General features: G+C 43.5%; 1 protein-coding gene across 18 annotated transcripts in view; it reads left to right on the top strand.

The window, feature by feature from the left end:
- Positions 1-19,898, top strand: part of RPTOR (regulatory associated protein of MTOR complex 1) — a 397,394-nt gene that overhangs the window by 158,635 nt on the left and 218,861 nt on the right. For all 18 annotated transcript variants that reach the window (XR_011423116.1, XR_011423115.1, XM_001489603.6 and 15 more), the window contains exon 5: positions 10,002-10,148. Coding sequence is in view for 16 of the 18 variants with exons in the window: in XM_001489603.6 (XP_001489653.1) it covers positions 10,002-10,148 (147 nt within the window). In the remaining 2 variants the exon portion in view is untranslated. The remainder of the gene's footprint in view (positions 1-10,001; positions 10,149-19,898) is intronic.

Raw genomic sequence — 19,898 nt, 5'->3', positions numbered from 1 at the left:
GGGGGGACTCAATATCTTGACACTGTTGAGTCTTCCAGACTTTGCTCTTTTTAGTGTCTGTCAATGGTATTTTATAATTTCATAAAGGTTTGTATAATTTGTTAGATATATTCTTAGATACTTTATATTTTTTGATGTTGTTGTAAATGTTTACTAGAAAAATTATATTTTATAAGTTTTTACCAAGGTGTATGAAAAGGCAGTTGACTTTTGTACATTTATTTTATATCTACTAATTTTGCTACTGTCTCTTGTTGATTCTAATAGTTTATCTGTACATACGTTTAGATTTTCTCAATAGGCTGTCGCGTCATCGGCAGAGATGGCCGTTGTCTTTCTTTCCCTCCAGGCTTGCGCCTTTGATTGTTGTTCTCTCTCACTGTGCTGGCTAACTCCTCCCAAGGAGTGACGTCCCGACTGGGGAGTCTCTTTCAGTCCTCATTTCCAAGGGAGTGCTTTAAAAAGAAGAAAAGATAAGAAAGTCCCTTATCAGATTAGAAAATGACCTTCTATTCCTAGTTTATTTTTTTAAAATCGTGAATAGATGTTGCATTTTTGTAAGTCATTATGTATGTGTGTATGTGTGTGGGTAAGATGATCATATGATTTTTCTCCTTTAAACTGGCAGTGCATTGAAGGATACGTGATTTTCTAATATGAAGTACACCTTTCATTTGTAAGGTAGCCCACAAACGTGTCATTATGAATTATCTGTTTCATGCAGGGTTTAGTTTGGTTTGTTGGTATTTTGTTTAATATTTTTACATCAGTGTTCATGAGTGAGATTGGCTTGTGATTGTTCTTTCTCTTGCCAGCTTTGCATAAGCAGTATAACTGTGGCCTTAGAAAATAGGTTGAGGCAATGTTGCTTTTTAGATACACTGGGATAGTTTTTGTGAGATTTGAAATATGTGTTGTCTGAATATTTGGTGGAATACAGACAAAGCTGTCTGGCTGACATTTTGTTTGTGGAGAGATCTTTGACTACTGACTTCGTTTCTTTTATTGGTAAAGGGCTATTTGGATTTTCTATTTCTTCTTGAGCCAGCTTTGCTGACTTACTTTTGTAGGAATTTGTCCATTTCAGCTTATTCAAATTTGTTGATGAAAAGTGGCTCACAATGTTCTGTTGTTAATTTATCGAAGTCTGGGTTAGTGATGTTTCCTTTTTCGTTCTTGATGCTGACAGTTGATGTCTTTTTTTCTTCTTAATCTCTGTTACCAGAGGTTGCTGTACATTTCATTAGCCTTTTCAAAGAATCAACATTCAACTTTGTTGATCCTCCAGCAGGGTTGAAAGAACAGTAGAAGGAATACTTTTATACAATCATCCACTGCATAACGACGTTTCGGTCAAAGATAGACAGACCGTATATTCGACAGTGCTCCCGTAAGATCAGTACCACACAGCCTAGATGTGTAGTAGGCTGTACCATCTAGGTTTGTGTAAGTACACTCTGTGATGTTTGCACAATGACAGCATCGCCTAATGGTGCATTTCTCAGAACGTGTCCCTGTCATTAAGCAACGCACGACTGTGCTTTTCTCCTGTATTCAGCAGTTAGCACTTTGCCACATTTGCTTTATGGATTTGGAGTTTAGCCCTTCTAGTTAGGTGCATAGTGGTATCTCATTGTTGTTTTAATCTGCACTTCCTTAATAACCTGTGACGTTGAGCATCTTCTCATATGCTTATTTGCCATCTGTATGATTTTCTTTGGTGGGCTGTCCATATCTTTTTTATCAGATATGTGTTTTGTGAATACTTTCTCCCAGTCTGTGACTTGTGTTTTCATTCACTGAACAGTGGGCATTGACTTTTTTTTTTTTTTTTGAGGGAGATTAGCCCTGAGCTAACATCTGCTGCTAATCCTCCTCTTTTTGCTAAGGAAGACTGGCCCTGAACTAACATCTGTGCCCATCTTCCTCTACTATATATGTGGGACACCTGCCACAGCATGGTTTGATAAGCGGTGCTGCGTCTGCGCCTGGGATCCAAACTGGTGAACCCTGGGCCACCTAAGTGGAGCACGTGGACTCAACTGGGCCAGCCCTGGCACTGACTTTTTGAAGAGTTTAGATCAGTTATCTATCCTCTAGAATGTCCCACATTCTGGTTTAATTTCTTTGTTTTTTCATGAGTTTATATAAGACTGGATAAAAAGCAAGGTCAAACTTTGTGCTGTCCACGAGAGATGCACTTTAAATATAAAGACATAAAGGTTGAATGTAAAAAGATATACCATGCAAATACTACTAGTTGTAAGAGAGCTGGAGTGGCCATATTATTAACCAGAAAATAGACTTCAAGACAAGGAGTTTTGCCAGAAATGAAGAGGGACAGTTCATAGTGACAGACAGGTCAGGTCATCAGGAAGATGTAAACCATCCTGAATGTGTATACACTTAATATGAGAGTTCTCAGTACATAAATCAACATTGCCAGAACCGAAGGGAGAAAGAAACAAATCCGTAATTCTAGTTGGAGATTTGAATAACAGTCTGTCAGTAATTGCTAGATTAAAACTGAACTTAAAATTGATAATTAAAAACTTTGTCACAAAGAAAACTCCAGACATAGTATATTTTTTCTAGAAAAAAAAAATCAGTTACTTTACAAAAGACCAGACCAATACCATCGATCGCTCTGACTCAGTTACCATAGAACACTCCTCCGACAACCGCAGGACACACGTCCCCAGGTGCAGGCGAGCGCTCGCCAAGACGGGCCATGGCTGGGCCATAAAAACGTCTCAGTGAAGTCGGAAGGATTGGAATCAAGCAGAGTGTATTCTCCGACACGGAACTGAAATGGTAGGAAATCTGAAAAATCCTCAAATATTTGAAAATCAAATAACACGTCTCAAAAAGGATATCACAAGGGAAAAAAACATAACGTGAACTAAACAATAATGAAAATATGGCTTGTCAAAATTGGTAGGCTACACCTAGAGAGGTGCTTACATGGAAATGTATAGCCTTAAATCCTCATACGGAAGGGAAGGGAGGTTTAACATTTAAATCTAAATTTCTACCTTTAGAAACGAGAAAATGGTGAGCAAACTCAAAGTAAGTAGAAGGAAAGAAATAGAGTACAAATCAGTAAAATAGAGCACAGGCAATAGAGAAAGTTAACATAGCTAAAATATGGTATTTTTGAAAAGATCTATAAAATTGACAAGTCTCTAGCTAGATAGATCACGAGAAAAGAGAAGACATAATCAATCAATATTTAGGAATGGAAGAAGGGATATCATCACATATGCTATAGATGTTGAAAAGATAGGAAATGTTAATAATTTTATACCAGTAAACTTAACAACTTAAATTGGATGGAAAATGCCTTAAAAAATGCAACCTACCAAAAGTGACCCAAAATGGAATAGAAAATCTGAATTGCCCTAAATCAATCAAAGAAATTGAACTCGTAGAGAAAAATCTTCTTACACGTTGACTCATGGATGAATGGAGATTTTTATTGAAATGTCATCACATCATGAAACGTTTCCTGATCAGTCTGTGTACACTGCTAAATCATAGATGGAAGAAAAAGGGTTTGGGAAGTGTTATTCATAATGCATAAAAAGTACAGTGACACCAAAGCTGCACTGTGGATGTCCTCTGTTTGCATGGCACACTTGCACTGTCTACACCACGGGTTCTCAAGGTTTGGGTCCCAGACCCAGCAGCAGCTTCTCGGAACTTAGAAGAAAGGCAGATTATTAGACGCCTCCAAGACTGCAGAAGCCTGTTGTGGGAGGGGCCTGAGATCTGCCTTTCCAGGCCATCCTGATGCACACTCAGTTGGGGACTTCTGAGAAATCAGTTAAGATATGGTCTAAGGGTTTATATCTCTTAGCATCAAGGAAATAATATGGTTTAAAAACTGAAGCTCTTAGACAGTCCAAAGTTTTCTAGCATTTCTCTTGAAGAAACAGCGTTTTTACTGATAGTCTTCACTATTGTAAGCAAACAAAATAAAATTCTCAGAAAGGAAAGGTCAAGTTTACAATAAAATTAAGAGCTTTTGTTTTGGATCCTGCTGCATTCTCAATGTGGATAAGGTAACGATTATAACAAATGATAAATCTGGTCTGGCACAAATAGTGCTTTTAAAAAGTCACAAATATATCTTTTTGATAATAGCACATTGAAAAACCTTTATGATGCATCCTTGAACAGAATCAGTAATGAGCTATATACTAAACCAGAGTAAGAGGCATCCGTTTGATAGTGAGATGCAGTTTTAAAAAACCAATAAATTCTATTATTTAAATGACATTTATTTAGAATTACTCATGGAGTAAAAAATTATTTAACTGGAATAAAGGAAAGGCGCGAGAAGTATCAACAAGACCAATAAAGGGACTGAAAGTTTGCTCGTGCTGTTCGGACGGACGGACATACGTCTGGCATCGCTCGTGGCCACATGTGGCTCACAAGCACCGCTCCCCTGTACTTCCCATTGCTGGGCCATCACCTCCTGCTCCCGGCTGACGTGTGTTCAGACAACACGCTTTGGAAGGCAAGTGAATCTTCTGCCAGCCCACACGCCTCTTGTCTCTTCAGAGAACAGCCGCGTGCGTCACCTTTGCAGTCCAGGGAAAGCCGGGGTGGCGCATCCAAGTGTACCTGCAGTCCCTGTCTGTGAGGTGACAAGGAAGCCTGCGTCCTTAAGGGGCTCGCAGGAAACCCCTCAGGAGGATGCCATTTGAACTTGGCCCGGAATTCCGACTCACATGCCGAGTTCTTTGGCAGAAGGCATGCTCAGAACCTTCTCGGAAGCGGGGCATTGCTTCTTAGAGGTGGGCTGCGTTACCTGAAGACAAAGTGCCCTCCTTTTGCAGCTCCTGTCGCGGTGCTCGGCGGCCTCTGTGGTTAACTCAGCCTGCAAGGACAGTCTGATGGAGAAAGTGGGCTTTTTATTTTGATGTTTAATATAACCTGACAGATAAAGTGGATTGTAATGAATAAATTATCTAAAACCTATTTCTGTTTCTTTGTGTGAAATGAAAACATGGCCTTGAATATATTTTTTTCAAGAAAAAGAAGAGATACTTTGATTAGGAATTCTCTGTACTTGTAATTTTTGGTGAGGGAAAGCCAAACTGTTGCCTGAAACGCTCTAGGGTATTTCAGGTGGCCTTTGGTGCACACGGGGGGCTTCTGAATTTTCCAGCTTGCAGAGGTTGGCTCAGCTGAGGCGTCACAGGCATGTTCCGCGGATGAAGAGACAGGTACACTTTGCATGTTGTTTCCGTCCGCCGCCCCTGCGTCTGCAGGCTCTTCCCTGCAGCACCAAGGCTGGAATTCTGTGGGCTGCCTTTGCAGGATTGCAGGGCCGTAATTCTGTCCTGAAGCTTGACAGACTCCCCGGGATCTTTCTGAGATGCGAAATGAGATCTAAAGTTCTCAAAGGTCATTTTCCTCAGGGTGGTTTAGTATTGTTGATTTTGTGTTCCCTCTGGGATACAGATTTCCAGGCTGTTTCTGTCTTACTAAACTTACCACGTACAACTAATGCTTCCAGTGAAATGGTGTCTCCTCAAAGGCAGGGGAGAGCCCCCTCAGGGCACATTTGGCAGTATCCAGAGACCCTTTTGGTCATCACAGCTGGGCTAGGAGGGAGTAAGTGCTACTGGCAGGTAGTAGGTCGAGGCCAGGGATGCTGCCGAACGTCCACGGACGGCCCTCACACCGAGTGGTCGAAACTGTGGGCTGGAGGAGGCCACCGCAGAGGCGTCTGCTGCTCAGCAGGCGCTCAGGAGGCTGCCACGCCCACACTGCCTGTGGGTGTGGAGGCGCAGGGTGCGTTCAAGCCCTTCTCTGTGGTGGAGCCTCCCTGTGGGTGGGATAGGATGCAAGTCCCTCTCATAACTAAAAATAATGAAGCTAAAGACCAATTTGGAAAGTCCAAGGCTTCTTGCCCTACTGGCCCTGGGACGAGCATTAGAAAATGGAGAATGTTCTGACATCCAGTGGGACTGGGTGGCCAAGGATTCCACTTGAACCCCAGCAGTGGCCAGCGGTCACAGAGAATGGAAGGAAAAATTCTTAATGGATTTTCTAATGTATTAGTGCTTCATTATTTTAATGAACAGCATTAATTAACTTTCAGAAATATAAATAGTAACTTTTAATATTTGAGAAATATAAAAATTGAATTTCAGCTCAAAAGGCAAGATCCCAGAACGTGGTATGTTAAAATTTATTCTGTGCTTCTTTGCTGCCTTTGGGGCCTTGGGGGCCTGTGCCTAGAAGGCAGCAAAGATGGCAGCATCCACCTCTTCCTGACAGTCATGCGGATGATGTGGTGGCAGGGATGTGGTCAGAGCTGCGCCAGCTGTATTTGGATGTTCCTCACTGAGCCTAGAACATTGAGGGAGGTAAATAAACAGCAAACAGAGTGTTGCCAACATATAAAAATGCAATGGTTTCCCAGACTGGTGCTAAAATCCTTTCTCCTCTCAGTGTAGGGGTGTTCCTGCCCAGTTAAACGGTTCATTTTGGCCTTTCTCTTCCCCTAGTAGTGGGGGCTGCAAGGCAACCAGTGGGAGGGAGGTGCTGGGGGAGGCAGGAAGAGGAGCTCTTCCTTGCCGTGTCTGGGGAGATGGTTATTCATGTTCTGCTCTGTCTAATGGAGCATTTGCTGAAGGCTTTTTACTTATGCAGATGATATGTAATACCTGCTCGTTAGAAAATACTGAATGAATGTAGAACTATATGATCGTAAACCCTGGAGGTTACCCTTTTCCTCCCTCCTTTTAATAGTTTGTGTGCATTTTGTATTTTTAAAAAATACAGGTAGTTTCTATTATAAAAGATTCTGAAAGATTAATACAGAAATATTAAAAGAAATGATATGACCCCCCTCACACCCACATGCACACCTCCCCCTCCCTAGCTGGAGTGAGCAGCCCTCAGTCCCTTGGTGTGTTTTCTTTCAGTGCCAGTGTGTGACCTGGTCACGCAGCACACGCGTACTGAGTCCTCATTCTGTGTAGAGCAGTGCTCACGTGCGAGGGATGTGATGCTTCACACACACAACTTTTCTTTTCTTCCCACAAAATGGGATCATATTATATGTGATGTTCTAAAACTTGCAGTTTTAAAATCGTATGAAGCCTCTAACGTCTTTCCATGGAAATGTGTATAAATAACCGCAGTCGTGTATAGCTGCACGGTGTTTTATTATATGGACGTGTGGACCGGCTTTTGTGTAATGCTTACTTCATGTTGGATAAATTAGGACCCAGAAAAGGCTCTTAGAGTCCCGGTGGGCCATCTGGGCCTGCTGTGGCATTGACGTGCTGGAGGCCCAGGCCCTTCCATCACACAGTTCTACTATCCCTCTGCTCTCGTCCTCTCCGTGGTCGAGGACGGCTTGCCATGTCCACCTTCCCTCCACGGGCAAAGGAAAGAGAAAAGGGTGAGCATGAGGACAGCACTTACAATTTGGGCTCTTCGCTTCTGATCATTTCCCATTGACTAGAATTTGGCTGCGAGATCAGACTTAGCTGCAAAGACACTGGGAAATGTGCTCAGCTAACACTTCCACTGGTGAAGAAGAGGGAGAAGACAGATATTAGACCAGTAGGCTCTTCCACAGCGGCATTTAGGTAGCTTCACAGGTTTTACCAGGAAAAATATTGTACGTCCTTGTACGTATAGTTATGTGTACAGATGCAAGTCTTTCTATAGGTTGGGCACCCAGAATTCAAAAGGGATGTACATTTAAAATATTAAAGTACTGCCAGATTGCCTTCCAAAAAAGCTTCCTTAATTTACATTCCCACTGACAGCAAACCAGTGTCCTGTGAACACAGCCTAGTCAACATGAGGTGTTGTTCACCTTTTACATTTCTTCCAAGTTGCTGGATGAAGATAGAGAGATAGATAGATAGATAGACAGACAGACACATAGATAGATGATTCTCATTGTAATTTGTATTTGCATGATTAATCAAGAGCATGAAACTCTTTCCATAATCATTGCTCATTCGTGTTTCTTCTACTGTGAACTGCCTGTTGGTGTCTTGTTTCTTGTTGTTTCCTCTTTTGTTGATCTGTAGCAGAAACTTATACATACACACACATTCTAAATATAAATCCTCCATCATGTATGTTATACCTACTTTATTCTTGGCATGTTTTTTAATGAAAATTATATAATTTTTATGTGAATTATGTTTTCCCTTAAGCCTTCTAGGTTTTGTGACTTGTTTAAGAAGGCCCACACCAAAATAAATAAAAATCTTTTATTCTGCTTTTATGTTTAGGTTTTAAATGTACCCTGAGTGTGTGTGGAGTCTGTTAGCAATAACGAATGGCTAGATTTATAGCATCGCTTTTGACTTGTTCATTCTTTCCTCACCGAGTTAAAATGCCACCTTCATTACAATTATGTATGTGACTCTATTTCTGGACTTTCTCTTCCAGTGATTTGTTGGTCTTGCCCTCCCTAATATCATCCTGTAATTGCCATAGACTTATAGTATATTTGATGTCTGGTAGTGCGAGTCCCTACTCATTATTCTCTATTAATTTTTTTTTTTTTGCTATTCTTGTGCATTTCTCTTCTGCACCAACTTTAGAAATATCTTGTCAAATTCCATTAAAGAAAACCACTGCTGGTATTTTGATTGGGCTTGCATTGACTCTGTAGATTCATTAGGGAAGAACTGACATCTTTAGAATCCTTCAATGAGAGTTCATTGAGAACGGGCATTTCACGTGCTCTCTGGCATCATGCAATGATGAGAAATAAGCATCAGATAAGGGCAGTTCAGCAACACGAAATAGCGTAGTGTAAGTAGCATTGGTCCCCTCATGATGTCTGTGTCTGCGCTCCACACACCTGTGCTGTCAGCACGTCGACTTGTCCTGTCTGCAGTGGCACTTGCATCTGGTGCTTTGCTGTCCACGTCGGGAGAGCCTCTGCCGCCTGGCTTTCGATGCCAGCCTTCTCTGGGCCTTGTGTGGTCTTCTTGTCTTCTGCCCTTTTTCGTGTTGCGTTGTAAACAATCCCGTCAGCAACAGCAGAGGCGGTGTTTGCGGCCCAGCTGCTGGGAAATGCAGTGCCCTTTACTGTCAGTGCGCAGCATTGATTTCTGCCACTTTCACCACTTTGACTTGCGGTGCAGCGGAGGGTAAATAAGTGACAGCCTTCTATGTCAAGAACTACTTGAAAATGTTACCTTTGAGTGAGGATTTTAATCGTTTCTCTGGTGAGATGAGGACGTGCTTTTCTACATTTATCAGTAATCACAGGAGTATTTTCGAGTGCTGAACAGTATAGTGAGTCCAGAAAAATATTTTGCTCCGTGAATTCGTGTTAATAGGTGGTTGTTCTGTGATTTGAAAAAAAATTACAAGGCCAAATCCACTTGTACCCCTAAGTGTGATTTTTTTTTTTAATCATCTAGAGGATAAAGTTAATAGCTCTGAAATGAAAGGGACGATGAGGCAAACGTCAATTTGAGGACCTGACCAACTCTTCAGAGCTCATCTCCTTTGTGAGCGAGGCACATGTTATGTTACGTGAGCACAGAGAAGTCACTGAGTAAAACGGTGCGCAGGCAGTGGTGCACGTAGCACGCACGTCCTTAGGTCATAAGAGAAAGCTATGGTTTGGGGTGAGCGGGTGGGAGAGGAGGAGTTAAGAATGAAGGTCTCCGGTAGGATACATGGAGGGTCATCTCACAGTGGGAATGAGCCGTGTTCCCAGCAGACAGCGGGCCACTGAACCAGGTGGCAACTGCAGAGGAGTCCGGGGCCAGGGATGGAGCTGTGACAGCCGTCCAGCACTCCCACTGCTGCGTGAAACAGCGTATGGGCTGATGGTGGAGGAGCTTGGTGTGCTGTCACTTATGGTGTGTAGAGACGATAGCTCAAGAACTCTCTCCACGGCCACGCCCACTGTGTTGTCCCTTCCTTGGCATGCTGGTTAGCAAGCAGAGTTCTCGAGGTGTAAGTCACACTGTGCGCTGTTTGTTTTCCAGAACTACACTCAGTACATCCCTCTGTCTATATATGACCTGCAGACGTGGATGGGCAGCCCGTCGATATTTGTCTACGACTGCTCCAATGCCGGCCTTATCGTCAAGTCCTTCAAGCAGTTTGCCCTGCAGAGGGAGCAGGAGTTGGAGGTGAGGCACTCGAATGCCCCGGGATTGGGGCTGAGTCTTTGTTTTGTTTTCTCTGGGATGGTGTGGTGGGGTGGGGTGCAGTGGGGTGGGTGTTGGGCTCCAGGTGCTGCTTCCCTTCATTCTTTGAGTGGAGAATTGCACAGGTGTATTCCATGACAAAGAACTTGGGAGGTCCTCGGTACAAGCTTGTAGGCTCATGTATACATCTCATTTTACTCAGTGTCTTTTTTAATCTGAACATTAATTAAGTGGTAACATTAACAGAGTTGATTTATGCTCCACTGGTCTCTACCTCTGAGATAAATGTTAAAATAAAGCAGACACATTCATTTTAGGAGAAATGGACCCACATCTGGGCACAGTCTGCAGTTCCACTAGCACTTTGTTATTGCCTCAATTCTATTTTCTTTTGTGTTAAAAAACAAACAAAAACCCACTAAGCTAAATACAGAAAATAAACCAGAACAGCTGCCATTGGTGGCTTCCGTTGAAAGAGCTGGAAAGCCAGTGCAGTGCTCTGATCGTGAAGAGACATTTTACTTGGTTGTTTTAATTAATATTTGATGTTTGAAAAAACAGTGAATTCTAAAGAGAAATCGAAGAGGTAGTTTCAATTAAGAGGCCTCCATCCTGTGGCCTACACGAAAGTGTGAGAATAAAATATTCTGCAGCCTCGAGGGAGTCATGAATTCTGATTGGTTACAGTGCAGGAAACTCTCAATTCAGGAGCAAAAATGGTCCAGAGTACATGTTTCCTCAAGCCTTTTTGGGTCTATCCAATTTTAATGTATTGTTATGTTTTTTCACATTTCATCGGAGGATATTGCTGTCATACAGTTTAATGTTTCATATTTATAAATTAAGCCCTTACGCAGAACATTGCATAAGAGTGACTGATAAATAAAATGCCCTTTATCCTTGAAAATGGAACCAAGTGCCACAGTTATTATTTTTGCATTCTATAAAAAGAGAAGGGGAAGATTAAGTTTTGTATCATCAAATTTTTGCCTTGCTTTTGGGCATTTCGTCTAGGTTTAACCAAGGGATAGGTTATCTGATGAGCACTAAAAAAATCAAAGCGGCGAGAGATAATTTGCTTTTTCTCGCATCGTCATAAATATTGCAAAAAAATTTTTTTTTACATTTATAATATGTAAATAAAAATGCCAAAGAATTCTGCCTGGTTTTTATACCCAATTTATGAGCTTCGGGTGGTTAAGAAAGACCAATACATCAGCCTTAGTTAATTAAAACATGTTAAATATGGCCTCTCTCCACCCCTTTCAGCAGAAAGCAAGCATTTCTCTCTCTTGCATGAGACTAAATGTTTTCTTTGCAGCACTTTGAGTATCTGCTCTGTCAGTCCTGTATGTATTCTCTGTGTGTTGCCAAGGATTACTCAGCCTAAGAAACGGTTCATTTCATCAAGTGCAACGAAAAAGATTTCCATGCATCTTTTTTGGGAAAAAAAATGTTTAATTGACTAATGCCTCATGGAAGAGAGCAAATGAAAAGTATGTTATCTGAAGTGGCAAAGAGACGGCAATGCAAAGTTCTACCATATGTTCTATAATTAGCTCTGACTTTTATCTTCAGTCCTTTTTTTAATTACGTGTAGATAAGTCTTATGTTTTTCCAATACACTTACTGTTATTGGCTATTGTTCAGTTTGGTCTCTTGCATAAACAGCGGAAATTAAAAAGATAAAATTGGCTCTTAGCATGTATCTTAATGTTCACGTTAGTCATTTTATTATCTGCTGTAGAAATAGCAGTCCTATATGGCCTCTTAGGTTTATTCTTTTAAAAAATTATTTCCCTCTTACACTTGACCAAATTCTTTGTAAATTTACAATACATTTTAGCACTTTTATTGGTAAATGATAACATGTGAACTGAAAGAAATTGGCAGATAAAGTGGTTTGTGCCAGTGTTTAAACAATAAAGAGGGTAAAAAGTGATTAAATATAATGCAGGAAGATGGTTCCTTGGACCAGAAAGCCTCCGAGTAATAAACATGGACACAAGTCTGCGCGACATAAATTTTAAGGATGATTATCGGCTTCGTGTTCTTGGTCACACAGCACTGTGCTGGGACCGGGAGGGTTCCTTGCTGTGGACGCCCATCTCACAGGACCATTGCAGGCGAGGCTGAGGACGGCCTCTGGAGAGCGCAGTGCAAACGACCACACACAACTCAAACGTCCTTCTAGCCAGGACACGCGCGTCCGTCACTCCGCCGTCTTCTACGTTTTTATTTGTCGTATTGCTTTTTTCATTGTCATATTGCTTTGTAATTTGTAAATTAAGGAAAATCTTCCAATCTTTCTGCTTTCAACATTCTTTTTAAAATAAGTATTTTTATTTTTACGAAATTAGTATGCCATGATTTTAAAAATCAAATATTAGAGAGGACTTATAATGAATGAAATAGTTCCTGGCCTGACTCCTCCCCGGTCAAGACTGCTACTGATGGAAACCTCCTTTAACTGTTCATGTTTCTAGTTCCTCCACTGAGTACCTCTACACGTGTAAATAATATGCTTATACTACCACTCCTTGATTCCTGAATTTTAGGTTACCTATGGCCTTTCTGTCGTCATACAAACCAAAAACAGAGCTGCCATTAGTAAATTGTATTTAAAGAATTGGAGAAACTATATAGAACATTGACAGTAAAGACACGTTACATGGTAGTTTTAAGTTGTATTTGGTGTTTGCGTTAAACAGTGAATTCTAAAGGGAAATTGAAGGCGGGGCACTAAATGGCCTCTCCCCATTTCCCCACTGCCACGTAGTTATATCTCTCTGTCTGGATTCTCAAGACTTTGTAACCTTTGCAATTTTAAATATGCTTTTATCTCTAGTTTCATCAGTGATCAGTAGTATCTTTTGGTTTTTAGGCTCTTAGCTTCCTTAGACTTTCTTTTGCCTCTTGACCTTTGAAACTCTGTCATCTGCACTTTTACTTTATGATTATCTTCTGTTCTCTGACCATAATTAAGCCCCCATGCTTTGTATCTGGGTTGATTCTAAAAAATAACAAACAGTAAAGCTCAATTCCCTGATTATGACCATGCAAATATTGTTCATTGAATGGCTAAGTAGGGTGCTGTGACTTGCGTTTTAATAACCGTTATTGTTTGTTTCTTTGATTTTCTTGGAAATTTTCTCTTTTCTTCTTGACTTAGATGTTTAACGTTTCTTCAGTCCCCAAATTCACAAGGATAGCATCAAATCTCAGAAAATGCCCTTTCCCCAAAGTGTCTTCCTCCCCAGCTCTCCACTGCCACATCCAGGTGATTGTTTTAAGCAGGCCTGCTCTGTAGCCGTCATCCTGGGATTTCCCTTATGGCTCTCCTGGATGCATCCACTATGTTCTAGATCCCATCTCCTCCTCTTTCTGGATTGTCTCCTTTGTTCTGCCTGGGCAAATCTGCAAGTAACAACCTAAGAAAGGATGTATGGGAGTAATCTTTCTCAGACCTTAGATGTTTGCATTTGGAATGCTTTCAGCTGTAAGTAATGAAAAATCTCACTATAGGTTTTTAAACAAATAACAGTTTGTCTTTTTCACTAAGCTCTCTGAGGCAAATGATTTAATTATTCAGCAATGCCATCAGGGACCCAGGCTGTTTTTATCTTCCCACTCTGGCTTCCTTAGCCGGTTGATGTTTTATCTTGATGGTTACAGTGCGCCCACCATGGCTCCAGGCATTTCATCTGTCTTTGAGGCAGGAAGAGGTGTGGAAAGGCGGTGCCAGCACATCTGTCTCTCTTACTAGGAAAGCAGAGCTGACTTCCCCTCTATCTCATGTATTGGAGCAGGGCCATGTGGCCACCCACCTGTAGTGGGGAATGGGTATCGGACTATCTGATGACGAGTGTCAGCCACGTTGCGTGTCTGAAATGTCTTCATTCTATCCACATGCATTATTGACAGTTTGGGAATGGAATTTTAGGCTGTTTCCACTAAGCAATATCACTGTTGCTTCTTGCAGTGGATGAGTAGATGTACTTGAAAAGTCTGCCCGCTGGCCTTGTGTAACTCTAACCAGGAATCCAGGGGTACAACTACTTACATTCAGACATAAGCCATAGAAGGATATTTATATTCATGATATACAACATATATGTTGAATGAGTTGGAGAGAGAGAAAGAAAAAGATTTTTGAAACAGCTTTTATCTTGGACATTAAATCTTTGGTCTGTGAAAAGAAAGGATGACTAAATCTCAAACACATTCTCTTTGAAACAGTCTTTATGAAGTTGTATCCATCACTTCTGCTTCTGGTGGCTATTTCCCACAGGCAGTTACAGCTCTTCACTGAAGACAGCAGTCAAGCATGGTGGCGAACCTAGGCAATCTCTCTCTTTTTGTTTGGAAGCAAGTGAGCAACTTGATGTCTAGTGGGAGGAACAATAGTGCCTTTTCTTTTACAGAGACAGAGTGGCTGGACCGTGCCCCAGGAACACTTGCTCCTGAACATAACCATCCTCCCAGGCGGAGGACTGGAGCACAGACAGTGTCTTGGTGGGCGCCATGGCAGTAGCCTGAGAGTTCCTCCTGCAGAATCGTTGCCACGTTTTAGGAATCGGCTCTGATGGCAGTTCAACCGTCACCCCGGTGGCATGATTCTCTTACTACTTGTTGCCCTTTGCAAAGCTTTTCTCATGATGCTTCCAAGTAAATCATGTTTTTAGCTGACATTCTCTAAACACTATTGTGTGATCCACTCCTCTTAACTCTAGCAGTACCATCCAGCAGCACAGAAACCTGTCAAACGGACACTCGTTTTCATAGCAAGAAACAAACTTGGTTCTGTGGCATCACTGAATCCACAATGACTTACAACTCTATTTTCTATTTTGAAATCTTGTATTTGAACTGATATATAATACATTATCCTCATGTACCCATTGCTGTGACTAAACTTTATGTCAGATATTTAAACTAAGTAATTCTGACAAAAATGACTAACACCAGAATCTTCAGGTTTCTTTAAAAAAAGGTTAAATGTGCATCCCATGGAACTAAAGAATTCATATTTTGAAATCTTACAGTTCCTTTGCTAGTGCTGTAGACAGCACATTGCATGGGTGTCCGTGGAATTTGCAGCAGAAGTCAACTCTGTGTTAAAAAGGTTAATATTTGTAGTGTTATGATGTCTGTCTGGGATTTCTGAATTCCACAGGGTAATTCTGAGGTTATCTATAGGAAGGTATCTGTCTTGCTCACTGTTTACTAAATGGAATTTTCGGGTGTGAGTTTATCCCCGTGGACTTGCAGTTGTTGGGATGTTTGTCTCTAGCTTGGGGGTCCACGGTGCTGATTTTACAGGAGCTCAAGGCTTGTCCATCTGTATCTTTCACACTATAATTGTTTTCATACCTCCCATTCTTTTCCTTCTTTAACTTTGTAGTTGTCATTTGTAGGTGGTAGGGAAATGAGAAGTCTATCCTGTGATAACTTTATTCTTTTTCTCCTTTAATTTTTAAATGAGACGATTTGTGGATTTTTAAAAGGTATTCTTCTCTTTTCTAAGTCATCTCCATTTCCTCCAGTATAAATTTTTCTCTTATGATTTATTTGGATTGTTCTCTTTTATACCGGAGACTTAGGACGATTCTTTGTTGTGTCTCATATTTAAGAATGAAGAGAAACTCCCCACTGTTGCCGCGTGTCCGTGGTGGGAACTGTCACCAGACGGAAGGCAGCTGGGGAGCTGGCTGCACACAGGGCGCCCAGAGGCACGGTGCAGAGGGCCTTATTTTACTGGGATGCTGACAACTGCACCAGCTAACTTAGTTTTCCTCAGATACACCAGTAACTCTTGAGAGAAGCAAACGCCCGAGTGCTGTCTGGGGAGGCGGTGGTGGGCAGTTGCAGGAGACCTGGCTTCAGGCGCACAGGTGAGCAGTGGCCTGTGCGGGTGACAGAGCTTCAGGCACACAGGGGAGCAGTGGTCTGTGCGGGTGACAGACCTTCAGGCGCACAGGTGAGCAGTGGCCTGTGCGGGTGACAGAGCTTCAGGCACACAGGGGAGCAGTGGTCTGTGCGGGTGACAGACCTTCAGGCGCACAGGTGAGCAGTGGTCTGTGCGGGTGACAGACCTTCAGGCGCACAGGTGAGCAGTGGTCTGTGCGGGTGACAGATCTTCAGGCGCACAGGTGAGCAGTGGTCTGTGCGGGTGACAGACCTTCAGGCGCACAGGTGAGCAGTGGTCTGTGCGGGTGACAGACCTTCAGGCGCACAGGGGAGCAGTGGTCTGTGCGGGTGACAGATCTTCAGGCGCACAGGGGAGCAGTGGTCTGTGCGGGTGACAGACCTTCAGGCGCACAGGTGAGCAGTGGCCTGTGCGGGTGACAGAGCTTCAGGCACACAGGGGAGCAGTGGTCTGTGCGGGTGACAGACCTTCAGGCGCACAGGTGAGCAGTGGTCTGTGCGGGTGACAGACCTTCAGGCGCACAGGTGAGCAGTGGTCTGTGCGGGTGACAGATCTTCAGGCGCACAGGTGAGCAGTGGTCTGTGCGGGTGACAGAGCTTCAGGCACACAGGGGAGCAGTGGTCTGTGCGGGTGACAGATCTTCAGGCGCACAGGTGAGCAGTGGTCTGTGCGGGTGACAGACCTTCAGGCGCACAGGGGAGCAGTGGTCTGTGCGGGTGACAGATCTTCAGGCGCACAGGGGAGCAGTGGTCTGTGCGGGTGACAGACCTTCAGGCGCACAGGTGAGCAGTGGCCTGTGCGGGTGACAGAGCTTCAGGCACACAGGGGAGCAGTGGTCTGTGCGGGTGACAGACCTTCAGGCGCACAGGTGAGCAGTGGTCTGTGCGGGTGACAGACCTTCAGGCGCACAGGTGAGCAGTGGTCTGTGCGGGTGACAGATCTTCAGGCGCACAGGTGAGCAGTGGTCTGTGCGGGTGACAGAGCTTCAGGCACACAGGGGAGCAGTGGTCTGTGCGGGTGACAGACCTTCAGGCGCACAGGTGAGCAGTGGTCTGTGCGGGTGACAGATCTTCAGGCGCACAGGTGAGCAGTGGTCTGTGCGGGTGACAGACCTTCAGGCGCACAGGTGAGCAGTGGTCTGTGCGGGTGACAGACCTTCAGGCGCACAGGTGAGCAGTGGTCTGTGCGGGTGACAGATCTTCAGGCGCACAGGTGAGCAGTGGTCTGTGCGGGTGACAGAGCTTCAGGCACACAGGGGAGCAGTGGTCTGTGCGGGTGACAGATCTTCAGGCGCACAGGTGAGCAGTGGTCTGTGCGGGTGACAGATCTTCAGGCGCACAGGGGAGCAGTGGTCTGTGCGGGTGACAGACCTTCAGGCGCACAGGTGAGCAGTGGTCTGTGCGGGTGACAGATCTTCAGGCACACAGGGGAGCAGTGGTCTGTGCGGGTGACAGACCTTCAGGCAACCCGGTCTTCCTGCCTGTGCCGCTCGAGGCCTGGCTGGTGTACCGCCTTCCCCTCCTGCTGCTCTGCACACTCTCGGGACAGTTTCTCACCCTCTTTTTAATAGAGGCTGGCCAAGTTCTCCCCTCCGTACCATACACTTTATGTATAGTAAGCTGTGAGAATTCATAAGAGCGAAGGCTTTCAAAACAATATTGTTTTGAGAAACAATATTGTTTTGAGGAAACATAGTGTAGTTGAAACACACTCTCTCTCACACACACACACACACACACACACACACACACACACAGGAAACACCAGAAGAGAGTCGCATTTGTATTTGAGAAGAAATCCTACCATTTCAACTGTTTATAGGAGAGTGGGGGGATTAATCTCAAACAACTACGGCAGAAACTCCTTTAATTGGGACCCACACAGCTACCTCCACTGTGCCTGGCTGGGGAGAATAAAGCCATTAGGCAAATAAAGAATCCAGTGGGGACGGCTGGTCCTCAAGTGCTCTGGTGAGCTGATTTGCTAATCAGAAAATAGGCAGGGCGTGGAAGAGCAGTGGTGAGAGAAGGAGCCTCCAGAAGACCAGGGCCTTTCCTGCAAGTGAGAGCTGGGAGGAGAAGGGCAGCACGGGGTGGAAGGGCAGCCCTGGGGAGGCACCAGCAGAGTGCGGAACAGAGCACAGGTCCCACGGCAGGGCCTCTGGGCACTACTCCCTGTCACTCATGTGACGTTTTCTAGTCTGTAGCGTGTTTGTACATTTTATCCATCGTCAGCCAGTGCCATGGAATGGCACACAATCAGTCTCCGAGCTCTTTGCTGCCTCTGTGCACCTGTGCACCATCCCTTCTGCAGTTTGTTTGGGAAGATTGAGTTCTCTTCTCTTGGTGCCTTTTACCATTCCTAGTTCCCTAATTTGAAGGCTTTGGGAGAAAGAAAAATGATTTCTCTGCATAAAAAATTTAGGAACCCTCACGGCTGATGGTATTAACTGAAATCCACAGACAAGCAAAGTGTCATTAGTACACTCAACTTTCAAGGGGTAAATAAAATTCTACTTTCTTCATAGACGCAGAGCCTGAAATCTTCCTCAGCTGGCCTCATATAGCAAGTTTTTACACAATTAATTTGACAATTATATGTTATCTTGAAGTATCTGTTCTGTTGGGGTTGTCAGCTGTAATTTAAATCTATTACATAAACCTGTCAACATGCCTCTCATATGAAGTAGATGCTCAGGAGATATTTACAGATTTAGTCTGATAAGTAAATATATATCTGAATAAACTACCTTTGTTTTTTCAGACGTGTCTGTGATTCAGTGAATATGTTTGATTTTTGATTGGTTTGTATGAGATGTGAAAAAAAATTATTAGTCCAAATCCATGATATAATATACTGTTTGCAGCCATCATGAAATTGAGAACTTATCCAAAGTTAAGTCTTAGAGTTTAATCCTTTTTTCCAATATCATCTGTTTTAAAATATGCCAGAGGGGCCAGCCCGGTGGCGCAGTGGTTAAGTGTGCACGTTCCGCTTCTTGGGAGCCCAGGGTTCGCCGGTTCCGATCCTGGGTGCAGACATGGCACCACTTGGCACGCCATGCTGTGGTAGGCATCCCACATATAAAGTGAGGAAGTTGGGCACAATGTTAGCTCAGGGCCAGGCTTCCTCAGCAAAAAGAGGAGGATTGGCAGTAGTTAGCTCAGGGCTAATCTTCCTCAAAAAAAAAAAAAAAAACCAGAAATTGCTTAATATTCAGGACCACAGATTACGGCCAACACCATAGGATATGTGCAGGACACTGGTTCCCAGCAGGACCCATCTTCTTGGCCCTGCTTGCTATCTACCCACCCAAGCTGAGAGGCTTCAGCCTTCCCCTAAGCTGAAGCTAGAGGATACTGGGGCAATGGCCAGATCTTCTCTCTTAAAGGATCTGTGGTGGCACAGGACACTGGAGCTTCTGGTGGCAACCAGAGAAATGGCTGCCTTAAACTGGTTGAACATGGAGCCTTGGTAGAGGAGGAGGGCCACGGGGAAATTATCACCTGGAGGGGAGGGGTAGCAGGTCAGTGGTTTTCTTAACACTAAGGTCAGAAGCAAGGAAAAGATGCTCATTCTTACTATTTCTCTTCAACTTTGTACAGTAAGACTTAGCCTGTGCAACAAGTCAAGGGAAAGAAAAAGAAAGCATACAGCCTGGAGAAGAAGAAATTAAACTCTCTTTTTTTGCAGATGAAACAATCATCTATGTTGAAATGTCAGTTATAAGGATTGCATTGACATTTATAGGACACTACCCCACAGCAGCAAAATACCTGTGCTTTTCAAGTGTCTGTGGAGCA

This window comes from Equus caballus, chromosome 11, assembly GCF_041296265.1.
Source record: "Equus caballus isolate H_3958 breed thoroughbred chromosome 11, TB-T2T, whole genome shotgun sequence".
Lineage (NCBI taxonomy): Eukaryota > Metazoa > Chordata > Mammalia > Perissodactyla > Equidae > Equus > Equus caballus.
This window is presented reverse-complemented; position numbering and strand designations above follow the sequence as displayed.